The following is a 20,742-nucleotide window of genomic DNA, read 5'->3' on the forward strand; positions in this document are numbered from 1 at the left end:
CCGTCACTCCGTCACTAAGTGGATGGAGAGCCTCAATGAATGAACAAAAGAAACCTTCTGCCTGAGTTCAAGCTTTTAATGAACACAAACTGATTACCTGATTTTTAAAACTTTTAAATTCGGTGACATCATATAAAGTGACATCACATTGAGTGAAATCAGGTGCTTGGGCCCGCTCATTGCTTGTAACTATATTTTACTTTTTTGTTTAACTAATAATTACAGATGTGTTATTTCATAGTTTTGGTGCCTTCAATATATAAAAGACCTTGAAAACCTTGTAGACCTCAAAGCTCAGAGCATTTTTTATGAACATATACAAAGCTCAGGATTGTGCAGTATAGGATTGTGCAGTATAGGATTGTGCAGTATAGGATTGTGCAGTATAGGATTGTGCAGTATAGGATTGTGCATATCCTCTTTTTCAGCACAAAATAAGCAATTTAATGAACTGAATTTTATTTCATTAATCAACTATACAAACATGACTGAGTAAAAACCTTTTTAAAAAATGGGTCACATAGGCAAAGAAATAGCACAGATACACATGATCACATGTTTTTATTGTTGTTTCGGTTGTTTCTGTGCCAAAAAATAAAATAAATAAATATTAAGAATATTATAAAATGATATGTTTAATTTGAGAGCGACGATTCTTGTGATGTCATTCTTATATTCCTGTAAAATGTACATGAAGTAATGATAAATTTTGTTCTACCTGACATATTCGAAAACACAAATACACAGTTTGATGTCTGAAGCCTCCTCTTTAACACACACCAGGAAGGCTTTCATATAATCACATATATATATATTATATATCCATATATACAGTATATCCTGTGTGGCGTTGCCTGTGAGCTTCAAGGGTGAGGAGGCTTTTGGCTGTTAATGTAAATGTACAGTAACTACTCTGGAGGATGTGTAATAAGGTTAGTTAGATAGTTAGTCCATAAGGTCATCTGATCTCATTAACACAGATTATAGCTAAACCTGCAATACCCAGTATTTACGTGAATTAACCGGAATTAAAAGAGAAACAGTGTTTGCAGTGCAGTGTTATCCCAGTCGTTATGTCCCGCGTGATTTGATTATGTACTGTCCACCCCACTCCCCCTGAGACCCTGTGGTGTGAGATCTAATTTAAAGCGCAACCTCCTTCCTGATCACGGTCAGAGGTCCATCACTTTCCAAAATTCTACTTTAACTCCTGTATAAACCGCCTCTTTCCCCACAGAGCAGGACGGGCTCCCTTTTGAGTCTGGTTCCACTTCGAATTTCTTCCTCGTGTCGTCTCAGAAAGAGAAGCTGAGATTAAAACTGTGCAGGGCCGTGTGCTCTGAGGAGTGGAGTTGAAAAACCTTGATCTAGTTCAGGAAATCCAGTCCAAAGTTTATGGCAATATTGTGTAGTTGTTTTTTCAGAGCACTGGTCTGGAGTTTTGATCTGTAGGGAAGCATTCGATAGAAAAACTATCAAACTGCTCATAGGGCTGAATGCAAGGCTTAGAGTGTGTGATTTAATCATCTCACTCACCTCGTCTGAATCCGCTGGGTAGACGGCCGGGCTGCTGCTTGCAGGCTGATCAGAGGCAACACAGAGCTCATTTTCATGCAGCTGAAGGGCTGAGAATTGGTAAGATGTTGACCTGTAGAGGCAGGGGTGAAGTCAATAAGGGCGGAGCACAACAAACCGATAAAAGATGTCTGGAGTCATACCTCTGCCTGTATTTTATCCTCTGGACTGTTAGAGTTACTGCAATACCGATCACCAGAGCTACAGTCCCCACAGCAACACTGATCACGATCAGCAACCACACCTCCTTCTGTAAGTTACAGCTTTTTAGGTAATAAAATGATATAGTTCAGAATAATTAAACAGATATTCATTTTTAAAATATATAAACGTCTCAGCCGAGGTCTCAGCGGTCTCACTCACACAGCCATGAATAAAGAACGGTACGAAAACACCCACCGGGAGCAACTTCTCCCAACCATCAAGGAACAGTTTGGTGATGAACAATGCCTTTTCCTGCATGATGGAGCTGCTCGCCATAAGGCAGAAGTGATAACCAAAGTGGGGAACACAACATGGAAATTTTGGGTCTATGGCCAGGAAACTCCCCAGACTTTAATCCCATTGAGAACTTGTGATCAATCCTCAAGAGGCGGATGGACAAACACAAACTTACAAAATCTGACAAACTCCAATCATGTAAGTTACAGTATGTACAGTAAGAATGGGCTGCGCCATCCGTCAGGGTGTGGCCCAGAAGTCTTGAAAGAAGGACCTCACCAACCCTGCAAATACTGACTCTTTGCATAAACTTAATGTAATTGTCAATAAAAGTCTTTGACTCTTATAAACTGTTTGTAATTATACTTCAGAACACCAGAGTAACATCTGATAATAAAAAAAAGATCTAAAAGACTGAAGCAGCAGACTTTGTGAAAATTAATATACGTGTTAACTTTTGTCCGTGCTATGAATTCATTATCAGGTCATTTTACTCACTAGTCCGTTCGGCTGATGGCTGATATGGGAAGGCTGGCTGGAATTCCCACAATGCACTTTGGCAGGAATCATTTGATGAGCGGGGGTAAAGCCACCCTCACATTTATCACTGGGGATCTTTCTATACCTTCACAAACAAAGCAGAAAGCATGATTATGGTGAAGCTGTGTGTGTTAATGTATTATACAGTACATCTATGAGATTAAATGAAATAAAAGTGTGGGACGTCACATGCCCTGTCGTCTGAAGCTCCTCTAACTCCCCGTCCAGACAGAGCTCCAGTGTCCTGTTACTGAACTCAGGCAGTTTCACACATTCAGAGCTGTTTTCCTGCCTGTAATAACCGTAATCACTAAAAAAACCGAGGGACACAGAGATCACATCACAGTCTGCTCCACAGTGTCTTACGTGTTGATGTAGGAAAGTCCTAACGTAGTGTCTCATTACCACATGTAATCCTCTCTGGAGCAGGGACACGCTGTCTGTTGCTTACGGACCACGTAGCTGTGTCCCATTCTGCAGACGGACTTCCTCTTCAGCCTTTGAAAAGTTTCCTTGTAGCCTAAGACACATCCATCTGTCTCTGAATTGAGTTCTCCTCCATCAGAATGGGCCAACCACTGCACGTAGTCCCGCTCACCACCTGGTGCCCCAGCAACAGTCAGACAACGGGTTTTAATACTGTCCGCAGTGTTTAATACTGTCTGCAGTGTTTAATAATGTCTGCAGTGTTCAATGCTGTTGCAGTGTGTAATACTGTTGCAGTGTTTAATACTGTCTACAGTGTTTAATACTGTCTGCAGTGTTTAATATTGTCTGCAGTGTTTAATACTGTTGCAGTGTGTAATACTGTCTGCAGTGTTTAATACTGTCTACAGTGTTTAATACTCTCTGCAGTGTTTAATACTTTCTGCAGTGTTTAATACTCTTGCAGTGTTTAATACTTTCTGCAGTGTTTAATACTGCTGCAGTGTTTAATACTGTCTGCAGTGTTTAATACTGTTGCAGTGTTTAATACTGTCTGCAGTGTTTAATAATGTCTGCAGTGTTTAATACTGTTGCAGTGTTTCATAATGTCTGCAGTGTTTAATACTGTCTGCAGTGTTTAATACTGTTGCAGTGTTTAATAATGTCTGCAGTATTTAATACTGTCTGCAGTGTTTAATAATGTCTGCAGTGTTTAATACTGTCTGCAGTGTTTAATAATGTCTGCAGTGTTTAATACTGTCTGCCGTGTTTAATACTGTCTGCAGTGTTTAATACTTTCTGCAGTGTTTAATACTGTCTGCAGTGTTTAATAATGTCTGCAGTGTTTAATACTGTCTGCAGTGTTTAATAATGTCTGCAGTGTTTCATAATGTCTGCAGTGTTTAATACTGTCTGCAGTGTTTAATACTTTTGCAGTGTTTAATACTGTCTGCAGTGTTTAATAATGTCTGCAGTGTTTAATACTGTCTGCAGTGTTTAATACTTTTGCAGTGTTTAATACTGTCTGCAGTGTTTAATAATGTCTGCAGTGTTTAATACTGTCTGCAGTGTTTAATACTTTTGCAGTGTTTAATACTGTCTGCAGTGTTTAATAATGTCTGCAGTGTTTAATACTCTGCAGTGTTTAATACTGTTGCAGTGTTTAATACTGTCTGCAGTGTATGGAGGACTACAATGTTTATTCTGATGTAATTACAACAAAAACTGAATGTTTGAAGTAAGATGAGAAAAATGAATGAATTTCTCAGACAATGACGTAGTTCACTGTTAGTATGTTTGTTCATAGTGTTTTATTTAATTGAAGAACTTTATATTATTTTAATAATGTTTAATTCTACAACACCATTTTAATAGAATGCAGTTTAACTCATTAGAAAATGAGCACAGACTGTGTGTGCAGGTACTGTACCTACTGAATTATAATAATCTGCAAAATTCAAAACTGTTTACTCTCCATCTTTACTCAGAGACACTATATTGTACTCACATTCTCTGGTTAGAAGCTGCTCGAAGTCTATCGTCACCGCCACCAGCGTGGGCTGTTTATTCTCATCGGACCGATACCCGAACACACTGATCTTCACCGTCTTAGCACTGGGCTCAGATGTAAGGCCGGCAAAGTAGATGGGAGAATCTGTGAAATTATAGGTCTTCCAACATTGTCCCTCATCTGTGGAGAACCTGTGAAGACACACACACACACAAACATAAAGCACTGAGCCATTGGCAAAGAGTCCAGGTTTCTCAGACAAGCCACCTGTGAATCTCTACAATTGTGTGTAAAAAAATAGCAGTGTGTTTAAAAAAGTGAGTAAAGCTCAAATTCCTTATAATAGCTTTTATTTCCATTCAAGCGCACCAGGAACACTGCACATTCTATTCTAAATCAAAACATTTTATTTAATTTGTTATTACTTTACAGAAAGAGAAGAAAAAAGAGTATTAGTTTGTTCCAAACAAATAGCAGTTTTCTTTGCAAACTCAAACATTTACTGTATAAACTGAAAAATGCTTAATGATTTGGCTTTCTTGTGAATCACTGAACTAATACTCTATTTAGTTGTATAGCCACCGTTTCTGAGAACTGCTTCACTTGCACAGAGTCGACCATCTTCTGCCACCTGTGAAAAGGTGTTCCATTAGCCCAGGACGATGGCACTGCACACAGTACCACAACCCCTCTGCATTTCCGGGTTTGTCTCCATACTGCATTTTGACATTGGTCTGGAAGATGCTGGTGTGTTTGAGGTCGTTGTCCTGGTGAAACCCTAATTTCTAAGTCAGTATGACCTCTTTAAGAATTTTGATGCATTCAAACTGATCCATGATCCCTGGGATGCGATAAATACCATAGTATACCAAAAGCAGCGCAGTATGAGACACATCCCCACAGCATGATGCTGGCACCACCATGCTTCACAGTGCCTGAGTTCTGACAAACTTTCTGTGGCTCCTAAACCCAAAAAGAGCAATCTTTCTTTTATCAGTCCACAACATTTCTCTTCAGGCCAGTCAATGTGTACTTTGGCGAAGTGAAACCTCTTCAGCCATTTTGTCAACAATGGAACTTTGCCATTTTGGCTCTTCTTCCATCCATACAAATGGTAGTTTTCAGTTTTCTTCCACATCTTTCTGGCTTTGATTGTCATTTTAAAGCATTTGATATCATGAGCATTCAGCCAATCATTTCTGCACTTCTCTTTATGTTTCCCCCTCTCCAATCAACTTTTTCATCAAACTACTCTCTTCTTCTGAATGATGACTGTAATTTATCATTTTACTCAGATTTTCAGAGTGAAGTGTGCTACAACCAACATGTACAACATTTGCTGCCTTTGTCCTTGAACCCAGTCTTTTCACAGAATGAATGACCTCACCGACTAAACTCCACACTGCTACTTTATTATTTTGAACACGCCCTCTTTAATTAATAATTCAATTATACAGAATCAGCAGCATGTACTGTACTGTATGTCATGAGTGTTGGGTTTGTTGATTTTCTTCTACTTTACTACACCTACTAGTAAATTATTTGCCATGTAGAAATCTAATTTCTACCCAACCAGTGGTCGATCTGCTACTGGACTGCTGCTATTTTGAACACAACTGTATAAATCAGTTTGAATTCCTATGAACTGTAAGTGAGTGATTTGTCACTCACCCTTGAACTTACTTTATAGCATTAGCATTTCTATCTTTGTGAAACTCCACAGCCACAATCAGGCCTCCTGAATCCAGGATTCTGTAGTGGTGAGGTCCACTCAGTGCACATATCCAGTTGTAACCTCCATCCGAGGAAACATACACATCCGGGTCCCCGGCTGAAAGTGCGCCGCCTATGCTGCCTGTGAACACGGAGACTGTGGGCGTCTTTATTACATAACAACGTGCTAATGATTAGTTAATGCTGGTTCGGGTCTCTTACCGTGAGCGATAATCAGGCCGACAGCTGAGGGGTGAGACAGAAGAGACATGGGAGAAATGTGGCTGTATTGGCTGTGCTCTCCATGAATGTGCAAGTTACACTGAAACATAGGAATAAAGGTGTTATCTCCGTCTGCTCTGAAATGGTTGCTAATCCCAGATTTATTTACCCTTTTTAAGCTTGTGTCACATTCCACGTTTTTTGGCTTTTTCAGTGGCCACCATTTTCCACCGTTATTGAATGTGATGACCGTGCAAACTCTATCTGTAACAAACAATGTGTGTTAATGTTCATGAGATAAGCACATGAATGGGTTAATCACAGTATATACTGTACGAGGTGGTATCAAAAAGTTTCAAGACTAGCATTGTAACACGCCAATAGATGGCAGCACGAGGCACCATGTGCATTAGCACTTCAGCTAATTCATTATGGACAGCAAGTTAAATAAAGAGCCAATGTGAAATTCGGCATGAAACCGGGCAAATTGGCCACAGAGACGTCTGACGTGATTCGGCAAGTTTGAGTAGCACGTGCGCTAAAAGAGAGCAGAAAAATGTCACCGGATCTGAAGGGACCTTCAATGAGCTCGACCTCTGAAAACGTTAAGACCAATCAATTGTCAGGGATTGATGACTGTCAGAAAACAATCCACAACATCGCTGCCATTGTCGGTGTGTCATATGGAACAGTCCAGGCCATTCCTCACGTGGGATTTGAACGTGCGCAGTGCTGCTGCCGAGTTCGTCCTCAGGCTGCTGAGCCAGGACCAGAAGAAACATCACGTCAAAGTCTGCCAAGAACTTCATCAGCATGCCGTTGATGATATCCTTCATGTGGAGGATCGTTACAGGTAACCATACCTGGGTGAACGGATACGACCCTGAGACGAAGCAACAGTCTTCACAGTGGAAAATCCCATCATCCCCATGACCGAGGCAGGTCTCCAGCTCCTCCAAGTGCATGCTCATCACTGTACATTTGCTGCGTCGTGCTTTGAGAATCCGTCCCCAGGGTCCAGACCGTCAATCGTAATTCTACTGCCAGGTTTTAAGACATCCGAGGGAGGACGTGCGGTGAAAAAACAGAGCTGGTAAACAGAGCTGATCTCAAAACTTTTTGATACCACCTTCTAATCTTCGAGTAAAATGCAGTTTATAACTTTGCTAAGAATCCAGTGTCTAGATATAAAACACAATATATTAAACAAAACCTTTAATAATCCAACTTGCCCTAAACATATTTTAAATAAATGTCTGTACCACATATAACACAAACAACTGTTACAGTATATAAATTCTGTAAATAAATTATGTTTACTGTGTAACATTAGGAGAAAAATATTCCGATACAGCACAAGTCAGTGAAAAATGCTGCCGTGATAGAAAGGCACCAAATTCCTCCCTCAGACACCCATCAATGCAAGCAAAGAGCCCAAGGTCTCCAGCCCAGCCTTCAAACTGATCATAGGCCAGGCGTAGCTCAGTTGGACTACTGATAAGAAGGTTCCAGGTTCAAACCCCAGCACCACTAAGTTGCCACTGTTGGGTGCTTGAGCAAGGCCTTTAACCCTCAACTGCTCATATGTATATTGAGATTGGACGTCTGTGATGAGATATGTTGAGACAAACAAGTCCGATTCATGGAGGCCACGACCCACAGACCCAAAGGATCCACTGCCATCTGTCAGAAACCACGGCGCCCCCCAGAGGTCTTGTGGAGTCACAGCCCTGACGGCCAGAGCCGCACCTTTAAATAATGGCTGATATAAATAGTTAGATAGACAGATAAAGTCCTTATCCAATATGAACACAGTAGAGGAACATGTCATACCGCCCTCAAAGACGTTGGTAAGATATACTCCTCGCAGAGATGTCACGTTTGTAAAGTCGCTCTTGCTTGTACCAAACAGATGGTGTTCAAGAGACTTGGAGAACAGGATGCCGCGGTCATCAGAAGTGTACACCGTCCCAAAGTATGTCTCGTCTATAAGCAGGAGATCACACAGTGTACAGTGTTAACAGAGTAAAAGGAGGACGAGGTAGAACTCAAAAAATTCAGGGTTTTTAAAGCTTTCTCTGTCCCTGTCAAGTGTCTCTTTGTACGTGTGCATGAGGTCAGCCATGACTGATGGACTGAGTGCATCATATGTTCCATCAAGACCATAAAGTCACTGATGCTGCATTACAGGTAAAGCTGAGCACTGCACTTCGCCTTTGTCTAAGTCTTTAAGGGTTAATGAAATATGAACATTCTGTACATGCTGAACCAACAAAAGTCAGCCAGCATGCTGTTTTCCCAAACCCTCTTTATTTGTCAGCACTTTCAAGAACCTGTCCAGTAGGTCGTGAGCAGCCCTGACACACCGCACAGATAGAACACCATGTTTATATAAAAACATCGAGTGGTTTACCATTAAACTAGGATCACATCATGTGTTACTTTAGCTTGTATAGTATTATTAAACATTATTATTTTTAAATCATTTGAGAGAAAGACTCTCTGATGGAGCAGATGTACCTCCAGGACTGTCCACATGCATGAAGATCATATCATCATCAGCATCCAGGACCGAGTAGAACTGAGAACACAGAGCAGGAGCTTGTAGGTACGATAAAGACTGAATGACACGGCAGTGTGCGTGTGTGTGTGTGTGTGTGTGTGTGTGTGTGTGTGTGTGTGTGTGTGTGTCAGGCAGACCCTTAGCAGAGAGGTTGTGGGAGAAAGTCGTTTTTTGCTGAATGAACAAAAAAAATTATCATGACCAGCATCCTTACAAATCTCAACCATGTGCGTAAGCATTTTTGTGTGTGTGTGTGTGTCTGTGTGTGTGTATCTGGGGGGGTGTTCTATAACCTTGAACCAGGTAAAAAGAACTGCGTGTGTTGGATTTAGTGTGGAAGTTCTCTCAGTTATTCTTCCTCACCTGGTCCGTGGACGCTGTTGGGAGCACGGCTTTGGTGAACCGATCCCCAAGGTCTGTAGACACATACAGCGCCCGAGGAGACCCCTACACACAAATACACAGCACACACACTTAGAACATTGTGTATTACACCCTGTGCTAGGGCGGTTGAGTGTGGAGTTGATTCCCCACCGGGCTCTCCATGACAGAGGTGAACAGGAAGCCTCCAATGTGTCCGAAGGAGAAGATGTTCTGAGCGATGGTACTGAAGGTTTTGCCCAGGTCCTTTGTGCGTCTCAGGAAAAGGTCTCCTCGCCTGTCTGCCCCCACTACACCAGCGTGACACGGAAACATGCAATCAATCAATCAGTCACTCAATCGTGTTAATCAAATTGCCTTTAAGGTCATTTCTATGTGATTCGTGTGAACAGCCATAAACAAGGAAGTGTCTCACCTGTGCCTTTAGGGCTATAACTGAAGAACAAAATGTACTCGGGGCCCCTTCAGAGAGGAAATGAGAAAAAGAAATAAAACACATCAGTGATTAAACGGATCGAGCTAAGTTCCTGAGACAAGCAGAGACTCAAAAAAGAATTGTCTCATCCTCCCCCTAACCACTTTTTTAGGAACACCCCTACACCCCTGCGTCCATGCAATTATAACCTGATCAGTGCATTAAAACAAATCAGTGATCAGCCTGAGTCTGAGTCACATCACGCATCAGAATGTAAGGGTCTGATGTCAGTGGTGGGTGTTGATGGGCTGGTTTGAGTGTTTCGTAAACTGCTGATCTCATGGGGGTTTTTGAGAGAATGAAAAACATTTCCAGCTTTTCCAGTCTGTGGGTGGAACCACACTGTTAACGGAAGGTCAGAAGAGAACTGAAGGGACTGGATCGTGCTCACAAGAACGCAAGAGGAACTCAATCAAGCATTCTGTACAAACTGGGCCGTTACCAATCCGATTGGTCTTCATCGAGTCTATAACTGCTGGGGTTCAGTGAAGCCAGAGATTCCTGTTTAATGTGAACACACACAGAAATACTGCACATAATCTACGTATTAATACTGCACATACAGTACACTGTACAATAAAAACATGTGCAATATTATTGTCTGCATTATATATAATACTCGTTTGTTTGTTTGTTTGTTTTGTGTGTGTGTGTGTGTGTGTGTATGCGTGTGTGTGTGTGTGTGTGTATGCGTGTGTGTGTGTGTGTGTATAACTTCATGACTATGGAATTAACTGACAGAATTAGTTATTTGTGGACAAAGCTGTGCAAACTTTAAATTCCCAAAGCTCAAATAATACAAATTCTCAACAATTATAAAAAAAAAATAGCTTTCGTTAACTCAAAACCCAATTTTGCTTGAACATTAGCTAATACAGAATAAAAAGCATTATTAAAGAACATCCACATAAATAAATGGACTTAATTCAGCTGTCTGTTAAGATTCTGGCTGCAGGTTACTGGAGATAGACCAGTTAGTGAGGACCATTAAAGTTATCTAGCGCAGGAAATAAGAAACATACAGAACAACAGGGGGCTTGTTGTCAGTGCATAAGTGTATATATATTTTACTGAAGTATATTTACTTAGTTGAAACAGTTCTTGAGTATAAAAAGCAACACAAGATGTTAAAAAGATCGAAATTTAAGAAAGAAAAAAAGAAAGAAAACTCGTCCCTCGTCGTCCCTGTATATGTATCCCTATATATATATATATATATGATGAAAGCTGTGTTGATCTCACCATGTAAAGGAATAAACTCCAGTGTGGATTTTCGCCCAGCTGTTACCAAAGTTGAGTGAGAGCCACAGACCGCCCTGAGGGAAAGCGTCACCAGAATCAGAGCAGTTGAGGAGGAAAAAGTTCTGCCTCTTAAAAACCCAGATAGTGTGTGTACTGTATATATATATATATATATATAATATTCTACTGGTCTGTACATTCAGAGATACAGAATGAAAAATATATACACTACATTCCCAAAAGTATTGGCTCACCTGCCATCACATGCATATGAACTTGAGTAACATCCAATTCTTAATCCATAGGGTTTAATATAACAGCTTAACAGCTTCAACTCTTCCGTGAAGCCTTTCCACAAGGTTTAGGAGTGTGTTATGGGAATTTTTCAAACATTCTTCTAGAAGCGCATTAATGAGGTCAGACCCAGATGTTGGACGAGAAGGCCTGGCTCACAGTCTCTGCTCTAATTCATCCCAAAGGTGTCAGAACTCTGTGCAGGCCAGTCAAGTCCTTCCCCACTTATGGTCTTATGGTCCTTGCTTTGTGCATGGGTGAGCAGTCATGTTGGAATAGGAAGGGGCCGTCCCCAAACTGTCCCCACAAAGTTGGGATCATGTAATGGTCCAAAATGTCCTTTGACTGGAACTCAGAGGCCGAGTCCAATGACTGAAAAACAGCCCCACACCAGTTCCAACATGACTGCGCACCAGTGCACAAAGCAACGTCCACACAGACATGGACGAGCGACTTTGGTGTGGAGGAACTTGACTGGCCGCATGGATGTGGACGCAGGTGAGCGAATCCTTTTTAAGTTTTAAATCCAACTTCAAATTCATAGTGTTTATCATCACACTGAGTGTTGATCCACTGGAGCTTTGACTGAGCCACTACATTGTACTCACGTCTGTGCTGATGACCACCAGGCAGTCTGAGTTCTGGTCATGGTATGAAATGGTCTGAGCCGGGTGGAAGGGCAGCTGGACAGATCGGAATGTCTTTCCTGAGTCCCTGGAAGTGAATATAACTCCTCCTGGGCCGTAAGCAGTGGGGAGCTCAGCTGTCAGAATCACCTACACAAATATGTGGAGGCTGTGACAAAGTACACAAACACTACACACACACACACACACACACACACACGCTGAGCCAAATCAAATATCTTCAACACTGTTTATAATCTACTGCAGTTGGATTATAAAACAATACATGAAAAAAATGACGTTTTTATTAGCATGAGAAAAGTTCTGGCATCAACACATCGTTAAAACACCACAATAATCAAACAACACATTTCTAGTAATATTATAATGTGAATGCCATTAAATGCATATGATTACATCAGACAGCTGTTATTAAGGTGGATCGCTTTTATGCACAACACACACTTCACCTTTCACTGGACCTCATTTATCATCTGAGTGTGAGTGAATTTAACTGTAAATTGTTCTACATGTGCATTTACACTGAAATTTTAAAGTAGTTTTTAATAAAATACATTCATACTGTACATAACAGACGCTCTCGAGTTGGTGTAAATGTTCTTATAAGGAGACTCGCTAATGTAAACCGTCATCACTTTCCAGTCAAATGAGTTATTACAATTTTATACACAACATAAATAAAGAGGTTGTGAGCACGGCAGAAGTGGAGAGGACGACTTCACTGTGGACACACAAACTGAAACACTAACAAGAGCAGAATAAACCAACAGCAATCAACATGGTAAAGTTAATAGATAGAAACAGAACAGTCATGGACACAGAATCCATGCCAAGAACCCTGAGCATACTGTAGCTCTCAACGTTCTCAAGGATCGAGGGTCAACGCTCCCCAAGCACCTGGCTCAGCTCCAGATGGAGGTCGAGAGGGAGACCTCTCACCCCCGGGCTCGGAGTTAAGTTCATCTTTAAAGATCTTTGATGCCTGTTAACACTGAACTCTGTGTCAGCATGCTAATCCTGAACTCCGTCCTGTTGGTACATTTAGACCTAAAATATGTTCTGTTGGCTTCAACAATGACTAACATGCATCATCTTCAATTTTAAATTATTGTCAATAATTAAAGATATAATATGCAAAGAATGAAGACAAATTTGTCCAGTCATTAAATTGAATGATAAGAAATGCTGCAGGTAAAAATAAGGATGCCATTACATTTGTGCGAAATAAATCCTAGTTCGCTGCAAGTGTATCAGGTTTCTGTCCTACAGGATGAACTGTGCTCTACAGTACGTATGTGAGAAGCTAATCAGACCTTTTAACTTCACACACAACTTTCTTTCAAAATTTCTGTAATTTTTCTCTATATTTTGGACTTTTCAGGTGCTGTTAGGTTCCTACTGGTGTAGATACTGTATGACTCTAAATAAACTTCCACCATGTAAACGTGTCTTGTGAGTGTCATTAAAGGCAAATGGTGCTTTTTTACTTTTATGGACATAAATAGAAAGAGAACTGGAGACACTGAAACTTCCGTTAGATCTAGAAACCGTAATAATTGACATCTAAAGACAGCCTCCCCAATAACACAATCAGATAAATCAGATCCAATGTGATAAACTATAAGTGGATTATAGTCACACACCTTCTGAGAGTTCCCCGGGCCTACAGCGATCCCAAAGTCCTGTCTTATGAAGGAACTGTTGATGGTAAACGAGATGTCATGGAAGGACTTTCCGTAATCTTCACTATCAGGAAACAGAAAACTTGGGTTATAAAGTGTTTGGTGAGGAACTGGGAGATAACCAGAATGAACAAGACCACAGAATTGGACATCACATGCCACGGACTGACCTTCTGTAGAGTCGGATAGAGCCGTGTTCGTAAAACGATGGAGCGCCAACCGTGGACAAAACCAGAATAACCTGCAGAAGGAGGAGGATATTTCACAAAAATAATATCTTGGTGTTTGTTTAGAACATGGTCTTATCTCTACTGTAGTATCATTTTGAATCATTATTAAGTTACAGTACCTTAAATTCACCCGTGTGCCAGGTTAGTGCACATGAACACAAACTTTTAAACACAGCCGAGAAGGCAGTACAACTACAGTGTGTATAAGATGCTGTAAATTATCACTTTACCCGAAATGTTTTATTAGCAAAACATTTTAAACGTCCCCAAAGGTGATGAGGTGACTTACTCCGGTTCCATCGCCTACCCATGTTAAAAGAAAACTAGAGCCCTCATCTCCATGAAAGACTGTCTGTAATGGGAAAAAACACCAACTTTAAGGATAACATTCAATAGAATAGACATTATAAATATTTAAAAGTGTTAATTAAAGGGGTGGTGAAGTAGAGAGCTGTCCACGAGTCATATCAACTAAATCTGCTTTTTTGGGTAATTGTGTTATAAATCTGATCACACATACGTAAACACCACTGCACACACACTCAGTGTGTAACACCCTGCTGCTGTCTCACGATTCATACGTCCCCATTACTGTTCAGGTTTAATTACCTGTCCGACTAAAACCCTAAACTCGTAAGATCCATACTGTCAGAATGAGTTCAGCAGGAGAAATGTGGAACACTGAGCCTTTTTATAAATGTTCATACCCTCAGTCTCGCTCAGGTGCATCACAGCAGTGGAGTTACATAATAAACTGGCATTTAAAAACTTATGGCAGGATAATCAGTAACACAGACTGGAGTTAGACTTCATCATTTCAGTCAAGTGAATTAAAGAGCACGGCGCTCTCACCTCATACGTGTTGCTGTCCAGGGCCCTGAACTCCCTGGGACTCACAGGAGTCAAACATTCCTCAAAGTTGGAATTGAGAGACCGCGCCACCCGTTTTGTACGAAAGTTGCCGTCCTGGTCATCAGATGAAGACCTGGAGAATGTCATGGTTCTCTGCTCACGCGTTCCATACAGGCCTTCTGCATCTACACACACCAGGGAACAGGCAAGAGCTAGAGCAGTCAGTGTCCAGATCATCACTGCTCCATGGACAGGGACAGGACAAAGTGAGAACCCTGAAAGCTTTAGAGGTATGGGCAGTGTGTGTGTGTGTGTGTGTGAGAGAGAGAGAGAGAGAGAGAGAGAGAGAGAGAGAGAGAGAAGTGGGAGGGAGCAAGAGGGAGGGAGTGAGAGGGACGAAGTTATGCTGTCTCAGTTAGTCTATAACTAAATATACACTAACCTTATACACTGTTACTGTGAGAATACCTTACTGTTCTCTCTCTCTCTCTCTCTCTCTCTCTCTCTGTCGGGCTGCACATACAGTACCACTCCTGACCTGTTCTGCCCTCTGGTTCTGTCTAACACATCCTGGTGTCCTGCTTCTGCACCGACTCACAAACAGCACGTCAGCACACGCTATTGTTTATTTCCAATTTAAACATCGTTAGAACATCACAATATATATATATACACACTTTCCACATCTGAGCAACAGTCCAGTTCTTTTGCTTGTCTTTGGTTGAGGAGTGTGTATATACTCTCTCACACACACACACACACACACATGTTCGATTTGGCCATGTTTTGATCCTGCTACTGTATATCATGTAATATTCAGGATTTTTTTTCCGACATTTTCCTATGTTATTTTTTTAATTCAAAAAATTGGAATACAAAAGATATTACATATTATTGCTAAATTGGGCCACATACAGTAGGATAGAGAGGGATATTTGTGAAGGAGAAATCAAATTGAACAATCTATTCACTGATCTCAGATCTGTGACTGTGAAAGTTTTAGATCAACTGAACACGCTCAGAACGCTCACAACAGTTTTCTGCCATAACAATCAATATTCTTTGACCCAAAGGGTCATTACAGTCTGAGTCAGCAGTGCTTTTATAAAGCTGAGCCCAAATCTAGTGTTATATAAGGCTCTAAGTGCAGAAACCTTTAGGTGTGACCGCTGATCGTGACAAGTACATCAAGTACATATTGGACCATGTCTGAACTGGAGCACTCAGAAATCACAGGGGTTACGTCCTCGGTCACAACACAGTGAGAAATGGACATATTGCAGTGACCTTGATCAAAACAAGTCCATTTATACTTTTCAAAGCAAAGGCTAACCTGTATTAGTCCTCAGGTCTGATGGAACACAAGCAGAAGCCGTTTGTAACATTAAATAAATAAACATCAATCATTTTTTAGAGAAAACGAATTTAAAACTGTGCACGGGTCAGCCACCCAAGCAGTTTAAAGCAGTATACACTTACAGGAAAAAGTACACGTTCCTTCAAGGCTATACTTTTATTAACTGGTTCTAAATAACAACTGTACAGTCCTCACTGACTTCTACTGTACAGTATATACAAATAAATAATCTCAGGTTACTGAAAACACACACACAACAGATTTTAATATGTAGTAATATTCCCCCCCTCAAAAAAAACCCCAACCAATTCTCTTAATTTCTTTTTTCTCATGAGTATAAACAACAATCAGCCTATAAATTCAGGTACTACAGTACCACGCCACAAATGGAGAATATTAATGAAATAAACTCAGTGGTTCTGACTTTAGAACATGGAAAAGCAGCATTGGGCCAAATTTATCAGGTTCTAATTTATCAGTTGTTTAAGTTGGGTTTATTCCCTTATATAGGGACCTTGGGGCAACACACGATGCTGTAGTACAGTACACAACACCACTACAGGACAATAAATACACCGAACCGTGAACAATTTGGGGTAATGATAAAGAAAACACTCAATAACGGTGTGCTACAGTAAAAACTGCAATCATACCACAGGAAATTAATTTCAGTGGACACTTTGTTACGGGTACCATCTGTTCAATGAGGCGATGTGGGTTCATAACTGTTTGTAGCAAAACTAATAGAGCAATTTTAATCATAGTCATTATAGAAAAACTCACTCTTATGCACACATTCTCTATAGCGCTGATCCACTGCAACATCACGGGAGGCCTGGAGCCGACAAATCCCAGGGGACTTGGGACAGGGTGCCAATCCATTACAGGCCATCCTGAGCAGCATTGGGTGGCCTCTATGTGATTCAATTCAATTCAATTCAATTCAACTAAATTTTATTTGTATAGCGCTTTTAACAATTGACATTGTTGCAAAGCAGCTTTACACAATCAAAAGAATTATTTAAGTTTGTATGAAATATGAATGTGTATGAATCAAAATGATAAGATTGTCCCTGATGAGCAAGCCAAGGCAAGAAAAAACTCCCTGAGAAGGTAATAGGAGGAAACCTTGAGAGGAACCAGACTCAACAGGGAACCCATCCTCATCTGGGTGATAACAGATAGAAGGGATTGATCTGCACTCATACTGTGTGAGACTGGAAGTTCAGTATAACAGGAGATGTGTAAAAGTAAAAATTAAGTCCAGTTGGTTATTGGAGGCTCAGGTAGACTGTAGAAAACTCCAGTCCTGAACTATCGAGCGACTGAAGTCACAAGTCCTCAGAGAACAGCTGTCTGCATCAGCTGAGGACAGGACCGTCTTCATGGAAAAGTGGAACCGTCCCCAGACACCACCCGCATCACAGGCAGAACTATGCGTCCATGCGTCAAGATTCTCAACCAGAAGCAGGACACCAGGGCGAGTCAGACAGCTCCAGGGGGCAGAGGGGTCTAGATCACTGCTAGCTCAGGAGCGACATGTCTAGATCGACAGAGAGACAGGGAGCGGAAAAGAGAGAGAGGGAGAGAGATAGGAGTACAGAGAGAAGAGGAGAGAGAAGAAGAGAAGGAAAGATAACTTTAAAATATAATTTATAATATATGGTACTAACAAGCAGCCTGCATCCTTTTGATTAAAGTAGGCATGGTGAGTCGAAGATACAAGCAGTTCACTCAGATACTGCAGTGCGAGACCATTTAATACTTATTACATTAAGAGTAGTATTTTAAAATCAATGCGGAATTTCACAGGGTTGCTCATATCTTCTGGTTCTAGTGAGGACTGAATTTTGAATTTTGAATTTAAATTCGTGGGCCTATGACTAGAACATCTGTCTTAAGATGGATTACACAGGATCATATCAGGATTAAGCAGAAGGAAGTTAATTAACATCCAATCTTTTATATCCTTTACGCATTGCTCATCTTTAGTAAGCTGTTTTTTTTCATCTGGTTTTGCTAAGACGTATAACTGTGTGTCATCAGCATAACAATGAAAACTAATACCATGCTTACGGATTATGTTGCCCAGAGAAAGCATGTAAAGGGAAAAAAGCAGTGGGCCTAAAACTGAAGCCTGTGGACCACCAAACTTAACTTGAGAACATGCAGAATAATCACCAATTAAATCTACAAAGTGATAACGATCAGTCAAATAGGATCTAAACCAGGAGAGGGCTGTACCCTTAATTCCCAATACATTTTCCAATCTGTGAAGAAGAATCCTATGATCAATGGTGTCAAAAGCTGCACTGAGGTCGAGTAATACAAACATAGTTACACAACCCTGATCAGAGGCCAATAGGAGGTCATTTACTACTTTAACGAGTGCTGTCTCTGTACTTTGATGAGTTCATGTATGCCATTTATGTAGATATGAACATAGTTGCTGTGCTACCATCTTTTCCAGAATCTTAGAGATAAAGGGGAGGTTTGATATCGGCCTGTAATTGTAATTGTGATGGGAATCTCATGTGGTGGAAACCAGCATCCAAACCATGCACCCAGTGCCAAAATATGAGGAGATATGGAGCATCAGACTAAAGGTCAGGAGGCAGAGTAGAGCTGGCCAGCTGCGAGCAGCTTATTTTATACATCTCCACACACTCTCAGAATATAATACTGTAAATGCTCATTGGATACATGATTAGAATCATCTACTTTTTAAGGTCTGGTACCAAAAGTCCTCTAAATTTCCTCAGCTAAACCCATCATGACATTTAGCCTAGGGCAACATGAACATACTGTATACAGTACAAATGCACAAGTAGCTGTCATATACTTCAGGTAAGATAAAACATGCCTACACTTCAGATACATACATCTCTAATTCATGAGAGCTTCAGAGTGAAGTCAATAAGGGTAGCTCTCGCATAGCACTTGAAATGGAGGCCAACAGCTCTGAGCTTCAGGAGAAGCTCCAGGAGAAGCTCCAGGAGAAGCCCAAAGGTCCAGGTTGAAGTCAACAGGACAGCTCCCTGCACAGGTCTCGAAGGGGAACTACAGTAGACCACACAGAGCTCCAGGAAGAGTCCAAAAGCCCAGAGCTTCAGGGTGAAATCAGCACAAATCCGAATCATAACCTGCACTGCACAAATCAAGCTCTGTGATGCCTCCTAGCTTTAAATAACATCCTCGTTGCACCACCTGCTGGCTTTGAGAATGAAATAACATGAATGATGGTGACGTCTTTTGTCCAGCAGTGTATTTTACATTTCTGCTAATCTACATGTATACAGTACTTAAAATATAAGTAAATGAAAGTTGTTCTATTAATTTCTGTTCTGTCATCTTTTGTTCACCTTTTTGATGTCTTTTGTCACAAACAGAAGAACTGAACTGGCTGTGCCGATACTTTTGACAGGCCTTTTATTCATGCAGGCCAGTATTTTTCAGATTTTTGACAAGCCACCCATTGGTTATTGGTGTGTAGTGTAAAACAGATTCACCAGTGTCTCTAACATCACTATGTGTTGAAATGTACAGTGCAGTAAATAAATACAAGATCTAGTACCTCTGGCTGGAGGCTTTATACACCATATCTGGTATACAGAATGTCAACTTTTATATATAGAGAGAGATATTTTTATCTGTAGTTTTATATAGAGCTCTAGGAATCACATCTGCCACGTAATACAGCCGAGCCAAATAATAATGAACTGATGGCTGAATTCACCCTGCGGATTTTACTGAACACATGACAGGAGACCAGATAATGGTGTGTGTTAAGAAATTGAGTCATTAGCTATTACTGATTTTTATGAAGCTCCAGCTGCTCAGTTTTCAGGACAATGTCCTAGCAGATTAATGTTATGGTGATATTTACAGCTCTCTCATCAGATCAGATTTAAAATGTTAAACTATCATTTATAAAAAGTTATAGATTGAAGCAAGCCGAAGACTATTTACATTTCCATGTAGACGTTTGGCAGACGCTCTTATCTAGATCATTATCTGTCATTGGTTAACTCCTACTTGGTCACTAACTATAAGCATCATCAGTCACACGCCGTTGGGAAGGTGTCATCAAAAGGACGTTCATTCCACCACCTTGGTAGCTTAGTGATTAGAACTGTTGCCTTGCACCTTCAGTGTCCAGGTTCAATTCCCTCCTTGGGGTCTGTGTGCATAGAGTTTGCATGTTCTACCCGTGCTTGGTGGATTCCTCTGGTAGTCCAGTTTCCTCCTACAGTATAAGACATGCAGGCTAATTGGTGTTCCCAAATTGCCTGTAGTGTGTGAATGCGTGTGTGTGTGTGTGTGTGTGTGTGTTGACCAGAGGTCCCACAATTGCCATAAAATGAGAATAAATACAACAGTAACCATCGAGCTCAACAGTCCCTGTTTGGACTACAGAGGTTTCTAGATGGATGGATGGAATTATTAAAGTGACCAAGATGAGTCAATTCTACATATTAGTACTTTTAACTCTGTTCACTGTTCTAATGTGAAGACAGAAAAATTATACTTTATTACATAGCAATAATCGGTTATATTTTAGATTCAGAAAAAGATCAGGGGAACTCCAGAAA

The 20,742-nt window shown here is 40.8% G+C and overlaps 1 protein-coding gene across 2 annotated transcripts; it reads right to left on the minus strand.

Moving 5' to 3' along the window:
* Window positions 1-544: 544 nt before the first annotated feature.
* Window positions 545-15,095, minus strand: si:dkey-159a18.1 (sortilin). 2 transcript variants are annotated; one of them, XM_053508939.1, is made up of 21 exons: window positions 14,794-15,095; window positions 14,231-14,293; window positions 13,882-13,952; window positions 13,673-13,775; window positions 11,991-12,158; window positions 11,089-11,162; window positions 9,787-9,833; window positions 9,525-9,661; window positions 9,354-9,437; window positions 8,948-9,008; window positions 8,261-8,413; window positions 6,597-6,691; window positions 6,428-6,527; window positions 6,176-6,347; window positions 4,490-4,683; window positions 2,962-3,157; window positions 2,750-2,866; window positions 2,515-2,641; window positions 1,719-1,825; window positions 1,537-1,648; window positions 545-1,446 (listed from the first exon to the last, which is right to left on the minus strand). In XM_053508939.1, exons 1-21 carry the CDS (start codon window positions 15,028-15,030, stop codon window positions 1,315-1,317), a joined length of 2,550 nt encoding a protein of 849 aa, XP_053364914.1. In that variant the 5' UTR covers window positions 15,031-15,095; the 3' UTR covers window positions 545-1,314. The 2 variants fall into 2 exon arrangements, with proteins under 2 accessions (XP_053364914.1, XP_053364913.1); XM_053508938.1 differs by having other exon boundaries at window positions 6,428-6,691.
* Window positions 15,096-20,742: the final 5,647 nt, after the last annotated feature.

The sequence above is a fragment of the Clarias gariepinus genome, chromosome 12 (genome assembly GCF_024256425.1).
Source record: "Clarias gariepinus isolate MV-2021 ecotype Netherlands chromosome 12, CGAR_prim_01v2, whole genome shotgun sequence".
In the NCBI taxonomy this organism is placed as follows: domain Eukaryota; kingdom Metazoa; phylum Chordata; class Actinopteri; order Siluriformes; family Clariidae; genus Clarias; species Clarias gariepinus.

What these genes read in the sequence shown, in the direction of transcription:
- si:dkey-159a18.1 (XM_053508938.1), bottom strand. Translation starts at nt 15,030, where the DNA reads ATGATCTGGACACTGACTGCTCTAGCTCTTGCCTGTTCCCTGGTGTGT. An exon ending in GCCCGGGGAACTCTCAGAAG is followed by an intron (nt 12,159 to 13,672) that starts GTGTGTGACTAT and finishes ATATTTGTGTAG; the next exon opens with GTGATTCTGACAGCTGAGCT. An exon ending in GCATGTGGACAGTCCTGGAG is followed by an intron (nt 8,414 to 8,947) that starts GTACATCTGCTC and finishes TCCTGCTTATAG; the next exon opens with ACGAGACATACTTTGGGACG.